The 19,016-nt window shown below is 44.0% G+C and overlaps 1 protein-coding gene across 2 annotated transcripts in view; it reads left to right on the top strand.

Annotated features, from left to right (window-relative positions):
* MRPL45 (mitochondrial ribosomal protein L45) overlaps positions 1-19,016 on the top strand; it is a 133,058-nt gene that overhangs the window by 52,791 nt on the left and 61,251 nt on the right. For both annotated transcript variants that reach the window (XM_077459405.1, XM_077459406.1), the window contains exon 5: positions 3,410-3,458. In XM_077459405.1, coding sequence (XP_077315531.1) covers positions 3,410-3,458 — 49 coding nt within the window. The remainder of the gene's footprint in view (positions 1-3,409; positions 3,459-19,016) is intronic.

The raw sequence follows: 19,016 nt of genomic DNA on the forward strand, positions 1-19,016 counted from the left end.
TGGCTAACACGGGAGGATGGGGATTCGGCAAATGTACTGGAGGCGGCCCTTTTGGGCTCATATGAGAGCCTGTCCTATTTGGTGTATAGAGGTCCAAGGGCTTCATCAGCTCTGATGGCCTCAATGAGGGTAACGATACAGGCCTGGGAAAAAGCACAGGCCTTGATGAAACAACCAGAGGGGAGTTGGTCTCCTGACACTCCTATGGTTTAATCCTAAATTGCCACATTTTGGGGAAATTCCAGACCCGGTGATATGGGCCAGAGTAGGCATTAAACTGAAGCATGTGGTGGGAGGGGGGAAGCTTTTAATGTTTGATCAGCTTAAGGTTAAACATGATCTACCAAATTGTTATTTCTTTCGATACCTACAGTTGCGGCATGGGGGGGGGGGGGGGTCTGGAGTTTATCTATGTGTTGAAAAACCTTCAATAAAAATAATTTTTCAAAAAAAAAATTAGAAGGAAGAAGGTTTAACTTTAAACTATGTGGAGGTTTCTTTACTGTAAGAGCGGCAAGGATGTCAGGCGGTGATCTCAGCTGAGGGGGCATCGATAGTTTCAAGAAACTATTAGATAAGCACCTGAACGACCGCAACATAAAGGGATATACAATGTAATATAATCACGCACATAGGTTGGACTTGTGTCTTTTTTTTTCAACCTCACCTACTATGTAACCTATGTAATTATGTATGTAACTTCTCTACCCACCTTGCTTAACTTGTTTTCAAAGTATGGGGCACTTTCAGATTTATAAAATCTGTGGCCTCAAATATGACACTCACCCATGGTAAAGTGACGCGAATAGAGTAATCTTGTCTGTTTTTCATTGAACTTCGTCTGCTATGAAATTCCTCAGTACTGATGTTACTTTGAATCCATCTACGCTATATGAGGCCAATTTCAGCCTTTTGCTAACTAAAATCAGTTTGACATTTCAAAAAGGGCTTAACCCTCACCTGGTTCAGACGCTGTAATGCTTCCAAAAGGACACTTGCTCCGGGTTCTATATCTAATTTAGGCGTTACCCATGCAGATTCCTCAAACCTTCTTTGTCTCTCTGCACCCCATATTACTTAAAGCGGGAGTCCGCCGGGACTCCCTTTTTTTTTTTTTTTTTTTTTTTTTTTTTTTTTAAAGCCAGCAGCTACAAATACTGCAGCTGCTGACTTTTAAAATAGTGACACTTACCTGTCCAGCGCGCCCGCGATGTCGGCACCCGAAGCCAATCTCTCGATCGTCTCTCGGGTGCTGCCGCCGCCATCTTGGGTATGGGAATCAGGAAGTGGAGCCTTTCGGCTTCATTTCCTGGTTCCCTACTGCGCATGCGCAATAAGGATGGACCCGCTGCCTCTGGGATCTGTGTGTTTCCCAGCAGGCAGCGGGGGACTTTCGGAAAGGGGCGTAATCTACGCCCCCCTCCGCAGAGAGCTATCCCGGAAGTGGGTGCAGATACCTGTACTGTACAGGTACCTGCACCCCCCCTCCCCCCTGAAAGGTGCCAATTGTGGCGCCGGAGGGGGGAGGGTTCCGATGAGCGGAAGGTCCACTTTAGGGTGGACCTCCGCTTTAAGTTTATCTATAGTTAAAGTAGCCCGGACAACACTCTCTCTCTCTTTTACCCTTCCTAAAATAAGTGGCAGTGTTGGCCTACCTGATCTGGCACTATACTACAAAGCCTTATTCTCATTTTTCTCCCTCCCAATCTTGATACAGCTGTTCCGTGTTTTCATTTATCTTGTACTGTTAAAACCTATACATACAGTGTGCAATTTAATGACATTGATCCAGAATTTCAGCCTCCACACTGATTGTACTAAGAGTCCTACTAATTATTCACACGTGCCTTATGTAACCTAATGTAATCCTAAATTGAGGGATATCGGAATGTAGTGTATTTATGTTTAAAGGTAACTTATATTCCTATGGTTTCTGTTGTTAATCTGTCCTGGGAAGAACACTGGGGGTGATTCACAAGCATGCAGTGCCTTGAAAAAGTATTCGTTAATGTGTTTTATTGGGATTTTATGTAATAGAAGACCAACACAATGTGCCACGTATTATTATTATTATTGAAGTGAAAGGGAAAATGATAAATGGTATTCAAATGTTTTTGCCAAATGTGAAAAGAATGGCGTGCATTTGTATTCAGCCCCCGAGTCAATACTTTGTAGATTCACCTTTTGCTGCAGTTGTCTTTTGGGATGTCTCTACCAGCTTTGCACATCTAGAGTGAAATGTTTACCATTCTTTTTTGCAAAATAGCTCAAGCTCTGTCAGATTGGTCAGATACAGACTTGTACTGTACAGCCTTTGTAATTGCACAATTTTTTAATTTAAGTAGAACTGTGGACTGGCTACTATGAGCATTCAAATGGTTACATATTCTACCAAGCAGTAAATAACTTTAACCACTTCAGTCCCGGAAGGTTTACCACCCCCCCCCCCCCCCCCCCCCCTTCATGGCCAGGCTATTTTCTATTTTTCACCTAAAATGCCATGCAATTTTGTTCTGATTATTGGGGGGTCAAACCACTACACACAAAGCTTGTTGGCCAAAAAGCTTCTGCTTGTGCGATAATTGCAGCAACACTGCACCACGTTTTAGGTGGCATGGAAAATGAACGTACGTTTTGCTATTGCAGTGAGTGCGGTTTTAGATCGCAGGCAGAATTGCAGCGATTCTGCCTGAGATCCCAAAATGCTTAATGTGAATGGAGCCTAGAAGTCAAACTCCCGGTTTACCTTCACTTTAAATAGTTTGTTTAGGCAAGCTGCCCACAATTTACTTTACTAATTGATGCAGCTACTGTCAGCGCTATATAAACCTTATGTAGCATAAGCTATATACAGGATACAGTGCTGTGTTTTGAAAGCAGTATAGGGATTTTGTGTGTTGGAACAAAATTTAGTTGGGCTGAGTGCTGCAGCTTTGTATTTTGGCTTCCTCTGAATAGCTGGAAAGGTTGGCAAATTACATAAACTCCACCTCCTGCCAATCCGAGGAAGCCTAGTATTCATTGATAAAAATACAAGACTTTCTGTAAAAAGAACTTGAACCAATCTCTCCTTTTGTCCTGACAGCAGATGGGAAGTCCTGGTACCGCTGCTGGTACACAGCATTGTACTGTTTTGTGGTTGATGCCGCATGCAGTTTATGGCCCTGACAGTGGCCCTTACGTTTTCTTGCTGCTGGTTAGGAATACCTAATTGCTTGGTTGCAGTTTTACTTTCTTGTCCCCAGTACTTTTTATCCTGGCTATGACAGAATAGAAGTTGAATAGTGCAAGGTTTTAAGAGATTTTGGTTATAGTTTATGGTGTAATAACTGTTTAAAAAACAAAACAAAAAAAACCCCTCAAATTTGTGGTAATTTTTTTTTCTTTTTTTTTCCCTCTACCATTCTAGGTTTGATCGTCACAAGTTGCATTCTCTGGTTACAGAGCGTTGCTACCCTGTAAGTAAACTTAAAGTGGAACTTTTTTTCTAACCTATTTACTGCTGTAAATCCTGGTGTGGGACAGTATTAAGATGTAAACAAGCTTGTGTGTAATCTTACCATGTGACCTTATGAAGATTTTACCCCCTTCTTGACTAGACCATTTTGCGCGGTCATGCAACACTGTACCAAAATTAAATTTTTTATCTTTTTTTTTTTTTTTTTTTTCACACAAATAGAGCTTTCTTTTGATGGTGTTTGATCATCATTAGGCTTTTTATTACATAAGCGAAAAAGACTGAAATTTTAGTAAAAAAATAAAACCTGATATTTTCCCATTTCTTTTATACAACCTATCCAATGAAAAAAAATAAAAAAATCAAATTTCTTCATAAATTGAGCTACCTTCTGCTACATGTCTTTGGTTAAAAAAATTGCCAGTAGATGTACAGGTGCAGAATTGTGAGGTAATTACAGGAAGTAAATAGCTCACTAAATTTTCGAATGTGATTTAACAATTTTTCTTTTCTTTTATTTTTTGCACTTAAAGAACATATATAACAAAACCGTTTCAATGGTATATTAAGCAAAACAAAATGGAAAGAGAATTTAACTGTTAGAAAATTACATATTTACTCCTAAAGTGTCCCCAAACCCTAAAACAAAATTGTGTTATTGCAACTTGCCAATCCTTAGATTGGATGGTGCATTTGTTTTCTTTTTCATGTTTATTTTTTTCCTTTATTTTCACCCGGTGACTAGATTAAAGCTCCAGCTAACACTTTTTCTCATTTTAGTTGTGTTTTTTTTTTTTTTTATATTTCTTTATTAGACTTCTCTTGTAAAAGGAAGTACAATGTTCAATATCATAAGTTATACAAGGACATAAATAGAATCTTTGTAACGGTGGTGTTATCTAACTGTCACAACTGATATTAATGTTGTGTAATGCAAACATTCTAAACATAAGGGATTTAAAGAAAAAGCAGTATTAGAAAAGTGTGATTAGGAAGAGACTCCAAGATTCAAGGAAAGAGAAGACGTCAATGTGTAGTAGGGTAGTGGGAAATTAGGTGTTGTGGCCACCAAGGATTCTCAGCTTTAATGGGCGACATCTGCAGGCATCATTCGTCATAGTTTGATAAGGCGGCGATTAAAGTCCCTTGCTAAAAAGTGAGTGACCCATCAGTGTCCACTGTATCTGAGATTTAACCTCAGACAGGAATGGCTTTTCTGATGGCAAGCCTTTGCAATTTTCTGCTTCATGGCTGTCAGGACATTGGTCTTGTGTAAATTGGTGTTTGGAAATCCCAGTGGGTCTCCAATTTAGAAGCACTTCATAAGGATTCATATGGAGCGCCTGGCGCAAAAGAGCATCCAAGATTCTGTATGCATTTAACCATAATCTGTGGGCAATAGGACATGTCCACTGCAGCTAATCGGTTACAGCAACAGGACTTTTTTATTTTTTTTATTTAAACCGTACATCATACAGTACACAGGACTTTATTCTGTGACCATGAATTCTATGCTACTACCTTCAGGTGATTGCACACTGTTATAATCTTTGCTAGGACCACCCTGATCGCTCTGTGAGGCTCCAGTTTTTTGCTAGGATCCTTAACCACTTGCCGACTGTTTCACACAGATGTACTGTGGCACAATGGCTCTCCTGGGTGAAATCCCGTAGGGTACGTCCTACCAGTGTTTGGCCACCAGACGGCACGCCCGCTGCACAGTGGGGGACCCGTGGCTGGCGGTCACAAGCACCAGCATGGACATTTGTGTGTGTGTGTGTGTGTGTGTGTGTGTGTGTGTGTGTGTACACACATCCCTGTGCTGTCACAGGGATCCTTAGTAGGAAAAACAATATGGCTCCTCTCCTAGTTACTCCCATCCCCACACAGTTAGAACATGCTGAATGAACACACATTTAACCCCTGAATCGCCCCTAGTGTTAACCCCTTCGATGCCAGTGACATTTACACAGCAAACAGTGCATTTTTGTAGCACTGATCACTGTATACATGCGAATAGACACAAAAAAGTGTCAAAAGTCTCCGATCTGTCCGATGCAGTACTGCTAAAAATCGCAGATCACCAAAAAAAAAAAAATGCCATAAATCTTTCCCATAGCTTATACACGCTATAAATTTTGCGCAAAAAAAATCAATACACGCTTACTGCGTGTGTGTTTTTTTTTTTTTGTTTGTTTTTTTTTGTTTTGTTTTTACCAAACATATGTAGAAGAATATATATTGACCTAAACTGATGAAGAAATTTTGTTTTTTATAAAAACTTTTGGGGATATTTATTATAGCAAAAAGTAAATATATATTTTTTCAAAATCGTTTTTGTTTATAGCGCAAAAAATAAAAAACGCAGAGGTTTATGGGGGGAAAAAAGATGTAAATTTAGTTTGGGTACAGCGTCGAACAACCGCGCAATTGTCAGTTAAACCGACGCAATGCCAAATTGTAAAAAGTGCTCTGGTCAGGAAGGGGGTAAAACCTTCCGGGGCTGAAGAGGTTTTAAAATGATTGTAAAGTCAGATTTTTTATCTTGATGTTTTTTATGCATTTAGATAAAAAGCTTTCTGTGTGCAGCTGCCCCCTAATACTTAACTGAGCCCCATCTCTGTCGAGCGATGTCCGGTAGTGTCTCGGCCATCCAAGACTCTCGCTGCTGATTGACTTGGACAGCAGTGCCATTGGCTCCTGCTGCTGTCAATCAGTCAGTTGGCCAATCAGAAGATAGAGGGGGAAGGGCAGGGCCAAGGCTCCATGGCTGAATAAGTCCGCAGTCTGGTAATCTCGTGCAGTATGTCCAGTCTCTGCTGATCTCCTGCAGTAATGTCTGCACTCTCTGACCCTCTCCTGTAATATGTGTATTAATGTGCCGCTTTACTTTCTCAATGACTTTTCAGTTAGTTTGCCTTTGCAATTTTGTTTGATGATCTTTTAATATAAAAAAAAAAATTTGAATCGTAAATCAAGTTTCTCTTATATTCACCGACCGACACAGCTCCTCTCTGTAACAAAATGTCAGCCCTATCACTGGAGATGACTAGGCAAGTTGTAATACAACACTTCAAAACTTTTAGTTCCGCCCAGGGGGTGGTCCCTAGGCTGCAACCCCCACAGCTTGCCCTAGCAGACTCCATTTTATTTTGCCTAGTGAAGGAGATGCACCTAGGAACCCTGCGGCCCCATAGGTCCATGTTTTTTTGATGCAGAAGCTTTGCTTTTTGCACAAGATGAATGATCCTATGATCTTCAATCAACAGCCGGCTGGGTGACAGGCTGGTTCACTTATCCTTGTAGTCGCCGCAGTCCGGCCATAGAGCGTGTGCAGGTCGCAGCTACGGCTCAGCAGGCCACAACATACCTCAGCTCCAGAGGTGGTCGGTGAACTTTTATGCTCCGGGGCATACATATGACTGGGCTACTGATGTCTGGCTCACAGTATGCCAAGGCCAACAGCCACCCTGTACTGATCAGTGAGTGGGTCTGTAATGGAATGTCTCCCAGCTCTTCAGGACTGGTGAGTACAGCTCTCTCTACTTCGGTGGGGCTGAGCAGCTGGGCATTCCCTGGGAGATGGATTCTGGGGCCACCTCACCTCCCTCTCCCTCTCCTTCTTCCCTCTATCCCCCCTCCGGGGGGGTTGCTGCATGTGTCTGCTGAACAGTGTGTGTAACCTATGCAGGGGCTCTCTGTGGACTCTCACCTGTCATGGGGGGGCTGAACGGGTATCGGTGGTCCTGTGTGGGGGTCCTTTGAAGGTGCGTTTTTCCTGTGTTGCGCCAGCACTGTGACTCTGCAGGGCATGTTTTATTTTCACCTCATAGCAATGTCTGGCAGCCATTTTAGGTATGGGCAGAGCAGGTTGTCTGTGGGCTTCAGGACACTGGCGGCCATTTTCCAGAAAGCCTGAGCACGTTTTTTCAGTGCTCACTAGTAGCAGCATGATGTGCTTTCACAGCCTTTCTTCCTGTGTTTCCTGTCTGTGTACAGGATTCTGGGCGGCCATTTTCCTAAAGCCTGAGCACGCTGTACAGATCGTTTCACTGCTCATTTCCACGGCTGCTGCCGACACTGTTTTTTTGTCCCTCTGCGCTTGGGAACCCCTGGGGGCTGCAGGCATCGCTTTGTATTCTGCACAGAACTCCTCAGGGTGGTGAGTCCGGCAGGTAGGAGCCCCCCAGTCAGCGGCAACAGGAGTGTGGGACCTTTCACTGTCCTAAGTCCCCTACAGGTGGCAGACAGGATAGGGGGTCAGCATGGCTTCAGAAACTGGTTTCTTCCCCCGAAATCCAGGCAATGGCAACCGGGTCACCTACGGACTGCGCAGTGCCCATGGACACCCTGATGGCGGTCCTCAATTCGTTGTTGCTAAGATGGAGGCGGTGTGTGGGTAGAAAGGTGCAATGAAGAGGCCCCTGCCCCCACCCCCCCGTCCTCTGGGGAGAGCTCTGATGCAGACTCTAGCCCTGCTGTGGCTGGTGACCCCTGCTCTGTCCTATCAGATGACGCTGACCAGGACCGTTTGGACAGTGAGGATGAGTCCCCCCGTCCGGGTCCATGCGCGACAAAGCACTAGTTGGAGCACTTATCACAGCTGTGCGTGATACCCTGAAGATTCAGGAGCCAGCGGATCCCTCTGCTGATGTACCAGTCCCTTTTGGGTCCCGCAAGCCAGCACGTTCGCCTGAGGTGTTCCCGTATCTGACTTATTTTGATAAGTTCATTTGCAAGGAATGGGGTCGCCCGCAACTGACCTTTTGCGGTCCCCAAATACATGGCGGTGCATTACCCCTTTGAGGAAAGCCTTCTAAAAAAGTGGTCGGCTTCTCTGGTCGAGGACTCCCCATTATCCAGGTTAAACAAAGTAACCACGATACAGGTTGAGAGGGCTCCCCCATTCAAGGATCCCACGGATAGGAAGGCCAAGGCGGTGGCTCGTTCCTTGTTTACGGTTGTGGGGTCAGCCGTGTGACCTGTACTGGCATCCGCACTGCTGTCACAGACCCTGGCTGAGTGGGCAAAACGTTTGCACCGCAAATAGGGAGAGCAACAGGCCTCCTCTGTCTGCGTGGAACTAGCAGATCAACTAGTGCAAGGCCTTAAGTACGTCTGTGACGTGGCCCTGGATACTCTGTTATCCAGAGCTTCAGTGTCAGCCGTGGTGCTGAGGTGCCTGATTTAGCTAAAATGCTGGTCTGCTGACCGGGCATCCAAAAAAGCCCTGACAGATTTATCTTTCCTTGGAGAGCAGCTCTTTGGAGCCTCAGTGGATGACATTATTACAAATGCCACAGGTGGTAGGAGTACACTACTCCCGCAGGCCAGGAAGGATAAGGAGTCACGTCGTAGGCAAGGGCCCTCTTTTTCCGCTCGCAAACGGCTTTTTCCGTCCGCCCGGTGCTTCGACTAACGTCCCCAGCCCGACAGGATGCCCACGTATGGTCAAAAAAGTCCCTGCAACCGCAAGCCTAACAAGCCTGCGATTAAAAGTGCTACCGCATGAAGGGGGTCGACTTTGGGAGTTTGCAGTCCAGTGGTCCTCTTGGTTATCCGACCAATGGGTCTGTGATCTGATTTCCTCAGGCTACAACATAGTTTATCTCTTGGCCGCCAAACAGATTCTTCCCCTCCAGCATACCCGTATCCCCGGTTCGCCGAGAGGCCCCTTGGGGGCGGTAAGGGACTTGCTGAATCGCGGGGGGGTGATGGTACCAGTTCCGGAATCGGAACGCTTCCAGGGATTCTACTCAAATCTGTTTGTAGTTCCCAAGAAGGAAGGGGTTCGTCCGATCTTGGACTTAAAAGCCCTCAATCACTTTGTAAAAGTGCAGAGGTTCAGAATGGAATCCGTTCGCTCAGTAGTCACTGTGCTCCATCAAGGGGACTCCCTGGAGTCCTTAGACATCCAGGATGCGTACCTGCACATACCCATATGCCTTCAGCACCAAAGGTTTCTGCATTTTGCAGTCGGGGAAGCCCGTTACCAATTTGTGTCTCTTCCCTTTGGTCTTGCATCAGCCCCCCCGAGTCCTTACCAAGGTACTGGGTCCAGTATTGACATTGCTGAGACAATGTGGGGTTGCGATCGTGGGCTACCTGGACGATCTCCTCCTGAGAGCATCTTCCGCCTCAGAATTAGAGGAGGATATGGTGATCACCATGCAGACCTTGCAAGAATTTGGGTGGCTGTTGAACCTAAAGAAAAGTCGGTGATAGTGCCGACCCAGCGTCTGGAGTACCTAGGTTTACTGTTGGACTCCAGGGAAGCTAGAGCTTTTCTCCCTTCAGACAAATTGCACACTCTCAGATCCGCGGTAAAACTTCTGTTGAACCGCAAGTGGTCGTCGCTCTGGTTTTCCATGCGAGTACTGGTACTCATGGTAGCCTCCTTCGAGGCAGTACCCTATGCTCAGTTCCACACCAGAGTACTACAGAAGGAGATCTTGTTAAAATTGGACAAATCTCAGTTGTCCCTAGATCGACAGATCCAGGTGAGCCAGCCAGTCAGTGACTCTCTGATCTGATGGTTGAGGTCCCCAGTGATTCAGTCCGGAAAATCGTTCCTTCCCCTCTGAAGTGGACGGTGATCACTACGGACGCCAGTCTATCCGGCAGGGGTGGAGTGATGGGGGTTCAGTCGACTCAGGGCCTCTGGTCGACGAATCTGAGTTGCCGGCCGATCTGCTCGAATTGATAGCGATCAGGCTGTGTCTCCACACATGGTCGTGAGCCTTCAAGGGCGTCCGATCAGGATACAGTCGGACAACGCCACGGCTGTGGCATACATAAATCACCAAGGGGGGAACAAGAAGCTCAGCCACTGCTCGAGACATCGTTTACATACTTCGGTGGGCAGAGCGACACGTACCAGCCCTGTTGGGCATTTACATCCCGGGAGTGGAAAACTGGCAGGTGGACTATCTGAGTCGACAGATGCTGGACCCAGGAGAATGAGCATTGTATCCGGAGACATTCAGGCTGCTGTGCCTGAAGTGGGGAACACCAGATGTGGATCTACTGGCCTCCCGTCTCAATCGGAAGGTGCCAAGATTCGTGTCCAGGACAAGAGATTCGTGGGCAGACGCGTCAGACGCGCTGGTGGCTCAGTGGGATCAGTACCGGCTGATCTACGCCTTTCCTCCACTGAAATTGTTGCCACGTCTGCTTCAGAGTGGAAGCCGAGGGGATCCCAGTAATACTGGTTGCCCCAGATTGGCCTCAGCATCCCTGGTACGCAGATCTGGTGTGTCTAGTGGCAGACGCTCCCTGGCGGCTGCCGTTGCGAGAGGACCTCCTATCTCAAGGTCCAATTCTCCATCCTGCTTTACCATCGCTGGCTTTAACGGCATGGCTATTGAGAGCCAGGTGTTGAGGAACCGGGGTCTGTCGGACTCGGTGATTCCAACTATTTTGAGGGCACGGAAATCTTCTTCTCGGAAGATATACCATTGTACCTGGAAGGCCTACATCTCCATGTGTAAGGAGAAAGGATGGCATCCGCGTTCCTTTTCCATAGCAAGGATCTTGCTGTTTTTCCCGCAAGGAATAGACCAGAGATTGGCATTGAGCACCATCAAGGGGCAAATCTCAGCCATGGCTGTCTTTTTTTTTTTTTTTTTTTTTTTTTTCCAACGACCCCTGGCATCGCACTCCTTAGTGGGTACCTTCGTGTTCAGGGGGTACAACATGTAGTCCCTCCGGTGCGCCCACTGATACCCCCATGGGATTTGAAACTGGTGTTGGCGCTTCAAAAACCGCCGTTTGAGAATATCAGGGTGATTCCCCTGTTGACTCTTTCCCAGAAAGTGGTCTTTCTAGTGGCCATCGCATCGGCCAGAAGGGTTTCGGAATTGGCGGCCTTGTCTTGCAGGTCGTCCTATTTGGTCATCCACAGGGATAAGGTGATGTTCTGCAACCATCTTTTCTACCAAAGGTGGTCTCTGCTTTTCATATCAATGAGGACATTGTATTACCATGTGTCCTAAACTGAAGCACCCCAAGGAGGTGGCCCTTCACACTCTGGATGTGATTAGGACCCCGAAGGTGTATTTGGCTGCCACGGCTCCCTTTCGGAAATCAGACTCGCTGTTTTTCGGTGGCTGGTCCAAAGAAGGGTGTGACGGTCTTGTCGGCCACCATTTCCAGGTGGATCAGACAGATTGTAGTACAAGCCTACGTCTTGAAGGGGCAGGTGCCCCCCTTTCCGGTCACGGCCCACTCCACAAGGGCAATCCGGAACGTCTTGGGCCTTTCGACACCAAACGTCGGTCACTCAGGTGTGTAAGGTGGCGACCTGGTCGTCTGTCCATATGTTTACCAAGTTCTACAAGGTAGACGTCAGTGCATCGGCGGATGCTTGTTTTGGCCGCAAAGCTTTGCAGGCGGCCGTGTAGTTGCAATTAAATATGCAATTTTTTTTTTTTTTGCCTGATTTTTCGTTAACGCAGTACTGTTATGTTAATGTACTGTTGCATTACTTCCGCAGTTTGCTGCGGTCTTGAGGATCACTCCTGTTGAGGATACCTGTTATTTCGTGGTGGTTTTCCACGCCATTAGCGGAAACCCCGAGCCAGACTCGGGATCGCATCGCAGGATCCAGGATGAGAATGCTTACCTTGTCCCCTGGATCCAACGATGTCTTCCCACAGTGCGAGCGGCTCGTCTTCCGCTCAATCTATCACGGAGCCCAGGGGTCCGTTCCCTGCGAACGATGTGACGCACAGGGACGGAGAACGGAAAAGTGAAACGCACACATTACATACAGTATAATGTAATCTTACAGATTACATTGCTGTATGTAATTTAACATCCCTTTTGTCCCTATTGGTCTTTCCGGTGCCCCGCATGTAGTTTATTATTATAAAAACTATTCTTTCTGCCTGGAAACTGGAGATTGTCCATAGAAATCAAAACTGTCCCTTTTACATGAAAAGTGGTTTTAGACCAGCTAGAAAATCACTCGCAGAATTGAGCGATGGTGATTTGTGGGGAGATCCGTCATCAAATACTGAAAAGTAATGACAGTGACAGTTCTGCAACTGATCAAATTTCAGTGTTTTTGATTTGATTACATTATTAAATAATTTTTATTATTTGGTATAATTATCGCGTGGTGCCCAGCCGTGCCATTCTGCCGACGTATATTGGCGTGAGGCGGTCCTTAAGCAGTTAAGGAATAGATCCCTTGTTTTCCCATCAAAGCCCATTCCACCAGGGCTGTTGATGTATCAAACAGATGGTACAGCGCTCTAACTAAAATAAAATGATTACTAACATATTAAAATTAATAAAAAGTCCAAAGATAGCTTTTGAGTCAAAAAGTCCACGTGAGGAATCTTCAGTGGTATACAGTCAGTTCATGCATAAAGTGACTTGGTGCCAAGGGGGGGACCACCACCAATGGTAAAATTGGCTGCTCACCTCATCGTATGGACCCTTTAAATTACAGAGGGTCGTATGCACTTAAATATCAACTCATCCAATCGCTGTACTCCTCTCCGACAATATCCAACCAATTCACAAACGAAAACACAGCTTTCTCCTATTCAGAGTCAAATGAACTGACACGTTCGTGGAATACCCACACTGGATCGGTATATAGCAGTATTCACAATTCCTCAGACCATGTGGATAGAAAGACAGGCCATAGTGCTCTCCATAGAAAAACGTTTTAATGATGAATATACATAAAAAACACACTTACAATAACGAAGCTTCATACGATCTTTAAAATGATCAATGACCGCGGGTGACGTCACGTGATCTCCGTCCGTACGTTACGTCCCTATGGGCGGGACTTCATCAGCGGACACGGAAACTACGTGACACCCGATATATGAATAGACATTACGGGGTTCCTATAGTGCGCTTACGGTGAGCGCGACGTGACGGACAGCCTCTCCATGTTTACGAAAGTTACCAAGGTAACAACACATCCTGTCGTGTAGTACAAATCTACACGATAACAGGCAAAGACCTCAGGGAAGCCCTTGTGAATTTAAACAAACGTTACCAAGTTAACGGCTCATCCCATCATGCCTAACCGCACTATGCAAATGAGCACAGCAACGAGCGGAATATAAAAAAGGAATCATATAAATATTTGCAAACATTGCCGTTGCCACAATGAATCCCTTCCCCTTATGTATATAATGTAATCAAATAAAGAAAAACTGCTTAATGGGTACCAATACAAAAGAACCCCATTATTAAACACATTTTTAAACTGCAAAGCATGAACTTTTTTCTCCAAACTTGAGTTTACAAAGTCCACCTCCTACAAAATGCAAATAAAGATGTGTTTCGAACTTAATATTCAAAAACAATTAAGAATATTAAAATGTGTATAATACACATATATCAACGTGACATCACCTGCAGCCAATAAATTAAATAGTACTAAAAATACAATATTTATTAACTTATTTATGGCCCACTGGGAGGAAGAAGCAGTTTTTAAACATCGCCCCCCAGAACTGGTGTGCTACCGTAGATTTATAGATGATCTTATCTTGATTTGGGATGGTACTAGATCGTCACTCGATATTTTTATTCAATCATTGGATTCCAATGATAGGAATATTTTGCTCACATGGAATGTGAGTCAAGATCATATAGTCTTTTTGGATCTGGAGATCAACAAAGATTTGGGTAACTTCAGGTTGGTTAACCATTTTAAACCTACTGATCGTAACGCTTATATTCCCCTGGGGAGTTGTCATCACCAATCTTGGTTGTGCAACATCCCCAGGGGACAATTCATTAGGTTACATCGTAATTGTACGAGGAGTGAGGATTACATATCTCAATCCGATGTGTTGATCTCCAGATTTGAACAAAAGGGATATGATCGGTCAGTCTTGAAGGCAGAATTTGAAAAGGTCAAACAGATTGATAGGACTACTTTAGTCTCCAGTCAACCTAGCGAGACTTATAATAGTGAGCAAAATTTTAGAATGATTTTAGATTACAATGTTCAACACAAAAAATTTGAAAAGATAGTGTCTAAACATTGGTCCATTTTAAAGCAGGACAAAATTTTGGGACCCGTACTACCTACTCGTCCACAGTTTATTTATAAAAAAGCTCCCTCTCTGAGGGACCGTCTTGCTCCCAGCGTTCTTAACCCCCCTATTCCATCAGAGAACCGATTGTTCTCCTTTTTGGGGGGGTTTTATGCTTGTGGGCGGTGCAAGCCGTGTAAGCATTCTAAAGTCAACATTAAGAAACGGAAGAAGTTTCTGGCCTCTGCAACTAATAGGGAATACGATATTCGGCAATTGATTACATGTGACACGATCGGAGTGGTTTACATGTTAGAGTGCGAATGTGGGTTACAATATATAGGACGCACTTCTAGACCTTTACATGTGCGTTTAGCAGAACATGTAGATAATATTAAAAAAGGTCTGAAAACCCACAATGTGTCCCGACACTTTAAACAATTCCATCAGCAAAACCCTAAAGGCCTAAAGTTTTGGGGGATTGAGAGGGTCACAACATTGGAGGGGGGGTAATTTCATACGCCAGTTAATTCGTAGGGAATCTTACTGGATACATGAGACCAATGTATTAATGCCTGGTGGATTGAATGTCGGTTTGATATTAACTGTTTTATTACTGATCGATGATTTTATTGTTTACTTTTTATTGTATTTTTAGTACTATTTAATTTATTGGCTGCAGGTGATGTCACGTTGATATATGTGTATTATACACATTTTAATATTCTTAATTGTTTTTGAATATTAAGTTTGAAACGCATCTTTATTTGCATTTTGTAGGAGGTGGACTTTGTAAACTCAAGTTTGGAGAAAAAAGTTCCTGCTTTGCAATTTAAAAATGTGTTTAATAATGGGGTTCTTTTGTATTGGTACCCATTAAGCAGTTTTTCTTTATTTGATTACATTATATACATAAGGGGAAGGGATTCATTGTGGCAACGGCAATGTTTGCAAATATTTATATGATTCCTTTTTTATATTCCGCTCGTTGCTGTGCTCATTTGCATAGTGCGGTTAGGCATGATGGGATGAGCCGTTAACTTGGTAACGTTTGTTTAAATTCACAAGGGCTTCCCTGAGGTCTTTGCCTGTTATCGTGTAGATTCGTACTACACGACAGGATGTGTTGTTACCTTGGTAACTTTCGTAAACCTGGAGAGGCTGTCCGTCACGTCACGCTCACCGTAAGCGCACTATAGGAACCCCGTAATGTCTATTCATATATCGGGTGTCACGTAGTTTCCGTGTCCGCTGATGAAGTCCCGCCCATAGGGACGTAACGTACGGACGGAGATCACGTGACGTCACCCGCGGTCATTGATCATTTTAAAGATCGTATGAAGCTTCGTTATTGTAAGTGTGTTTTTTATGTATATTCATCATTAAAACGTTTTTCTATGGAGAGCACTATGGCCTGTCTTTCTATCCACATGGTCTGAGGAATTGTGAATACTGCTATATACCGATCCAGTGTGGGTATTCCACGAACGTGTCAGTTCATTTGACTCTGAATAGGAGAAAGCTGTGTTTTCGTTTGTGAATTGGTCGGATATTGTCGGAGAGGAGTACAGTGATTGGATGAGTTGATATTTAAGTGCATACGACCCTCTGTAATTTAAAGGGTCCATACGATGAGGTGAGCAGCCAATTTTACCATTGGTGGTGGTCCCCCCCTTGGCACTAAGTCACTTTATGCATGAACTGACTGTATACCACTGAAGATTCCTCACGTGGACTTTTTGACTCAAAAGCTATCTTTGGACTTTTTATTAATTTTAATATGTTAGTAATCATTTTATTTTAGTTAGAGCGCTGTACCATCTGTTTGATATATTGTATTTTGGGATTTGGTAATTGATCCTTGGTGTCCAGCAGCTTTTCGTAAAGGGGTTGTACTGCGCTGATTTTTTCTGTATTTATATTAGGGCTGTTGATGTGTCCTGGTCTTGTCAGCATCAAGCATCTTTATTCCGGATTTTTCAGGCCATTATCTGGTCCTCTGTTATCCTCTGTGTTATCACAGGAGTCCTGGTTTCCCAAAGAATTGTACGAGACGAGGGGCTATCTGCCAAAACGCAGTCTCTGTGCTGGGAGCGCACTGTGCAGCCTCTTTCACAGCACAAACACTGGTACGCATATTTGTGTTACAGAAGAAAACCCATCCGCATATGAGTATAGGCAGGAAAGGGTTAAACCCTTGTGTTTCTTGTAAACCTGTTGGCAGTTCTCTGTTGTGGTGTTGCCCACTTATTATTGTTGGGTACTTCCAATGTACTATGAATACAAGTCCTGTAACGTACAATTATGATAACAGAAGTTTTTTTTTTTTTTTTTTTTTTTGCTGTAAATTTTCTATCTTGGAGGAACCCCCACCAGACCTTGCTGATGACTTCTTATTGCTTACCAAAAAACTGGAGCCTCACTGTGTGGGTGGGATTATGTGGGTATGCTCTGGGGGTGGCCCTAACAGGTTTTTGCCAGTGGTCAATCACCTGAGGGTAGGAGCATATAACCCCCGTATTCTGTGAAGTCCTATGCACTATGCTATACTCAAAGAAGAATTTACAGGAAATTCAAAATACCTTTTTAACTGTTCACAGCCTCTTCTACAGAGTAGTCTGTAAAGACTACTTAAAACCATTGACAAATACTGAATGATCAGACGTTCAAACCATAGTATCTAAAGTTTCCATTTCTCTTATGCAAAAGCTTGCCCTTCTCTACTTTCTGCATTGGAAATACTGAACCCCGCAAAAATTATACTTTTGGAGGTGTAAGGAAAAGCCAATCTGGGATAGATGTCAAATGGAGCCAGGCACCATAAAACATATGGTGCAGAAATAACCCATGCTATTTAGATCTTGTAAGAAAATTTTAGACATTATAGTGTTTGGGATATTGCTTGCCCCACCAGCATTCCGATTATGGAAATAGTTGGTAGGAAAAAACTGGCATACCGATTTATGTACAGTCAGGTCCATAAATATTGGGACATCGACACAATTCTAATCCTTTTGGCTCTATAAACCATCACAATGGAATAGAAATGAAACAAACAAGATGTGCTTTAACTGCAGACTTTCAGCTTTAATTTGAGGGTATTTACATCCAAATCAGGTGTAGGAATAAAAAATAAAAAAAGAAGGAATTTGTATATGTGCCTCCCACTTTTTAAGGGACCAAAAGTAATGTGACAGATTAACAATCATCCATCAAATTTTCACTTTTTAATACTTGGTTGCAAATCCTTTGCAGTCAATTACAGCCTGAAGTCTGGAACGCATAGACATCACCAGGCGCTGGGTTTCATCCCTGGTGATGCTCTGCCAGGCCTCTACTGCAACTTCAGTTCCTGCTTGTTCTTTGGGGCATTTTCCCTTCAGTTTTGTCATCAGCAAGTGAAATGCATGCTCAATCGGATTTAGATCCGGTGATTGACTTGGCCATTGCATAACCTTCCACTTCTTTCCCTTAAAAAAAAAAAAATTGTTGGTTGCTTTCGCAATATGCTTCGGGTCATTGTCCATCTGCACTGTGAAGCGCCGTCCAATGAGTTCTGAAGCTTTTTGCTGACTATGAGCAGATAATATTGCCAAAAACACTTCAGAATTTATCCTGCTGCTTTTGTCAGCAGTCACATCAATAAATACAAGAGAACCAGTTCCATTGGCAGCCATACATGCCCAAACCATAACACTACCACCACCATGCTTCACTGATGAGGTGGTATGCTTTGGATCATGAGCAGTTCCTTTCCTTCTCCATACTCTTCTCTTCCCTCACTCTGGTACAAGTTTATCTTGGTCTCATCTGTCCATAGGATGTTGTTCCAGAACTGTGAAGGCTTTTTTAGATGTTGTTTGGCAAACTCTAATCTGGCCTTCTTGTTTTGAGGCATATCAATGGTTTACATCTGGTGGTGAACCCTCTGTATTCACTCTGGGGAAGTCTTCTCTTGATTGTTGAATTTGACACACATACACCTACCTTATGGAGAGTGTGCTTGATCTAACCAACTGTTGTGAAGGGTGTTTTCTTCACCAGGGAAATAATTCTTCGGTCATCCACCACAGTTGTTTTCCGTGGTCTTCTGGGTCTTTTGGTGTTGCTGAGCGTTCTTTCTTTTTAAGGCTGTTCCAAACAGTTGATTTGGCCACACCTAATGTTTTTGCTATCTCTCTGATGGGTTTGTTTTGTTTTTTCAGCCTAATGATGGCTTGCTTCACTGATGGTGACAGCTCTTTGGATCTCATATTGAGAGTTGATGGCAAGAGATTCCAAATGCAAATAGCACACTTGAAATGATCTCTGGACCCTTTATCTGCTCCTTGTAAATGGTATAATGAGAGAATAACACACACCTGGCCTTTGAACAGGTGAGCAGCCAATTGTCCCATTACTTTTGGTCCCTTAAAAAGTGAGAGACACACATACAAACTGTTGTAATTCCTACACCGTTCGCCTGATTTGGATGTAAATACCCTCAAATTAAAGCCGAAAGTCTGCAGTTAAAGCACATCTTGTTTGTTTCATTTCAAATCCATTGT

Source organism: Lithobates pipiens, unplaced genomic scaffold (assembly GCF_037356315.1).
Source record: "Lithobates pipiens isolate NorthernLeopardFrog02 unplaced genomic scaffold, aLitPip1_a1.2 Scaffold_28, whole genome shotgun sequence".
Classification (NCBI taxonomy): Eukaryota; Metazoa; Chordata; class Amphibia; order Anura; family Ranidae; genus Lithobates; species Lithobates pipiens.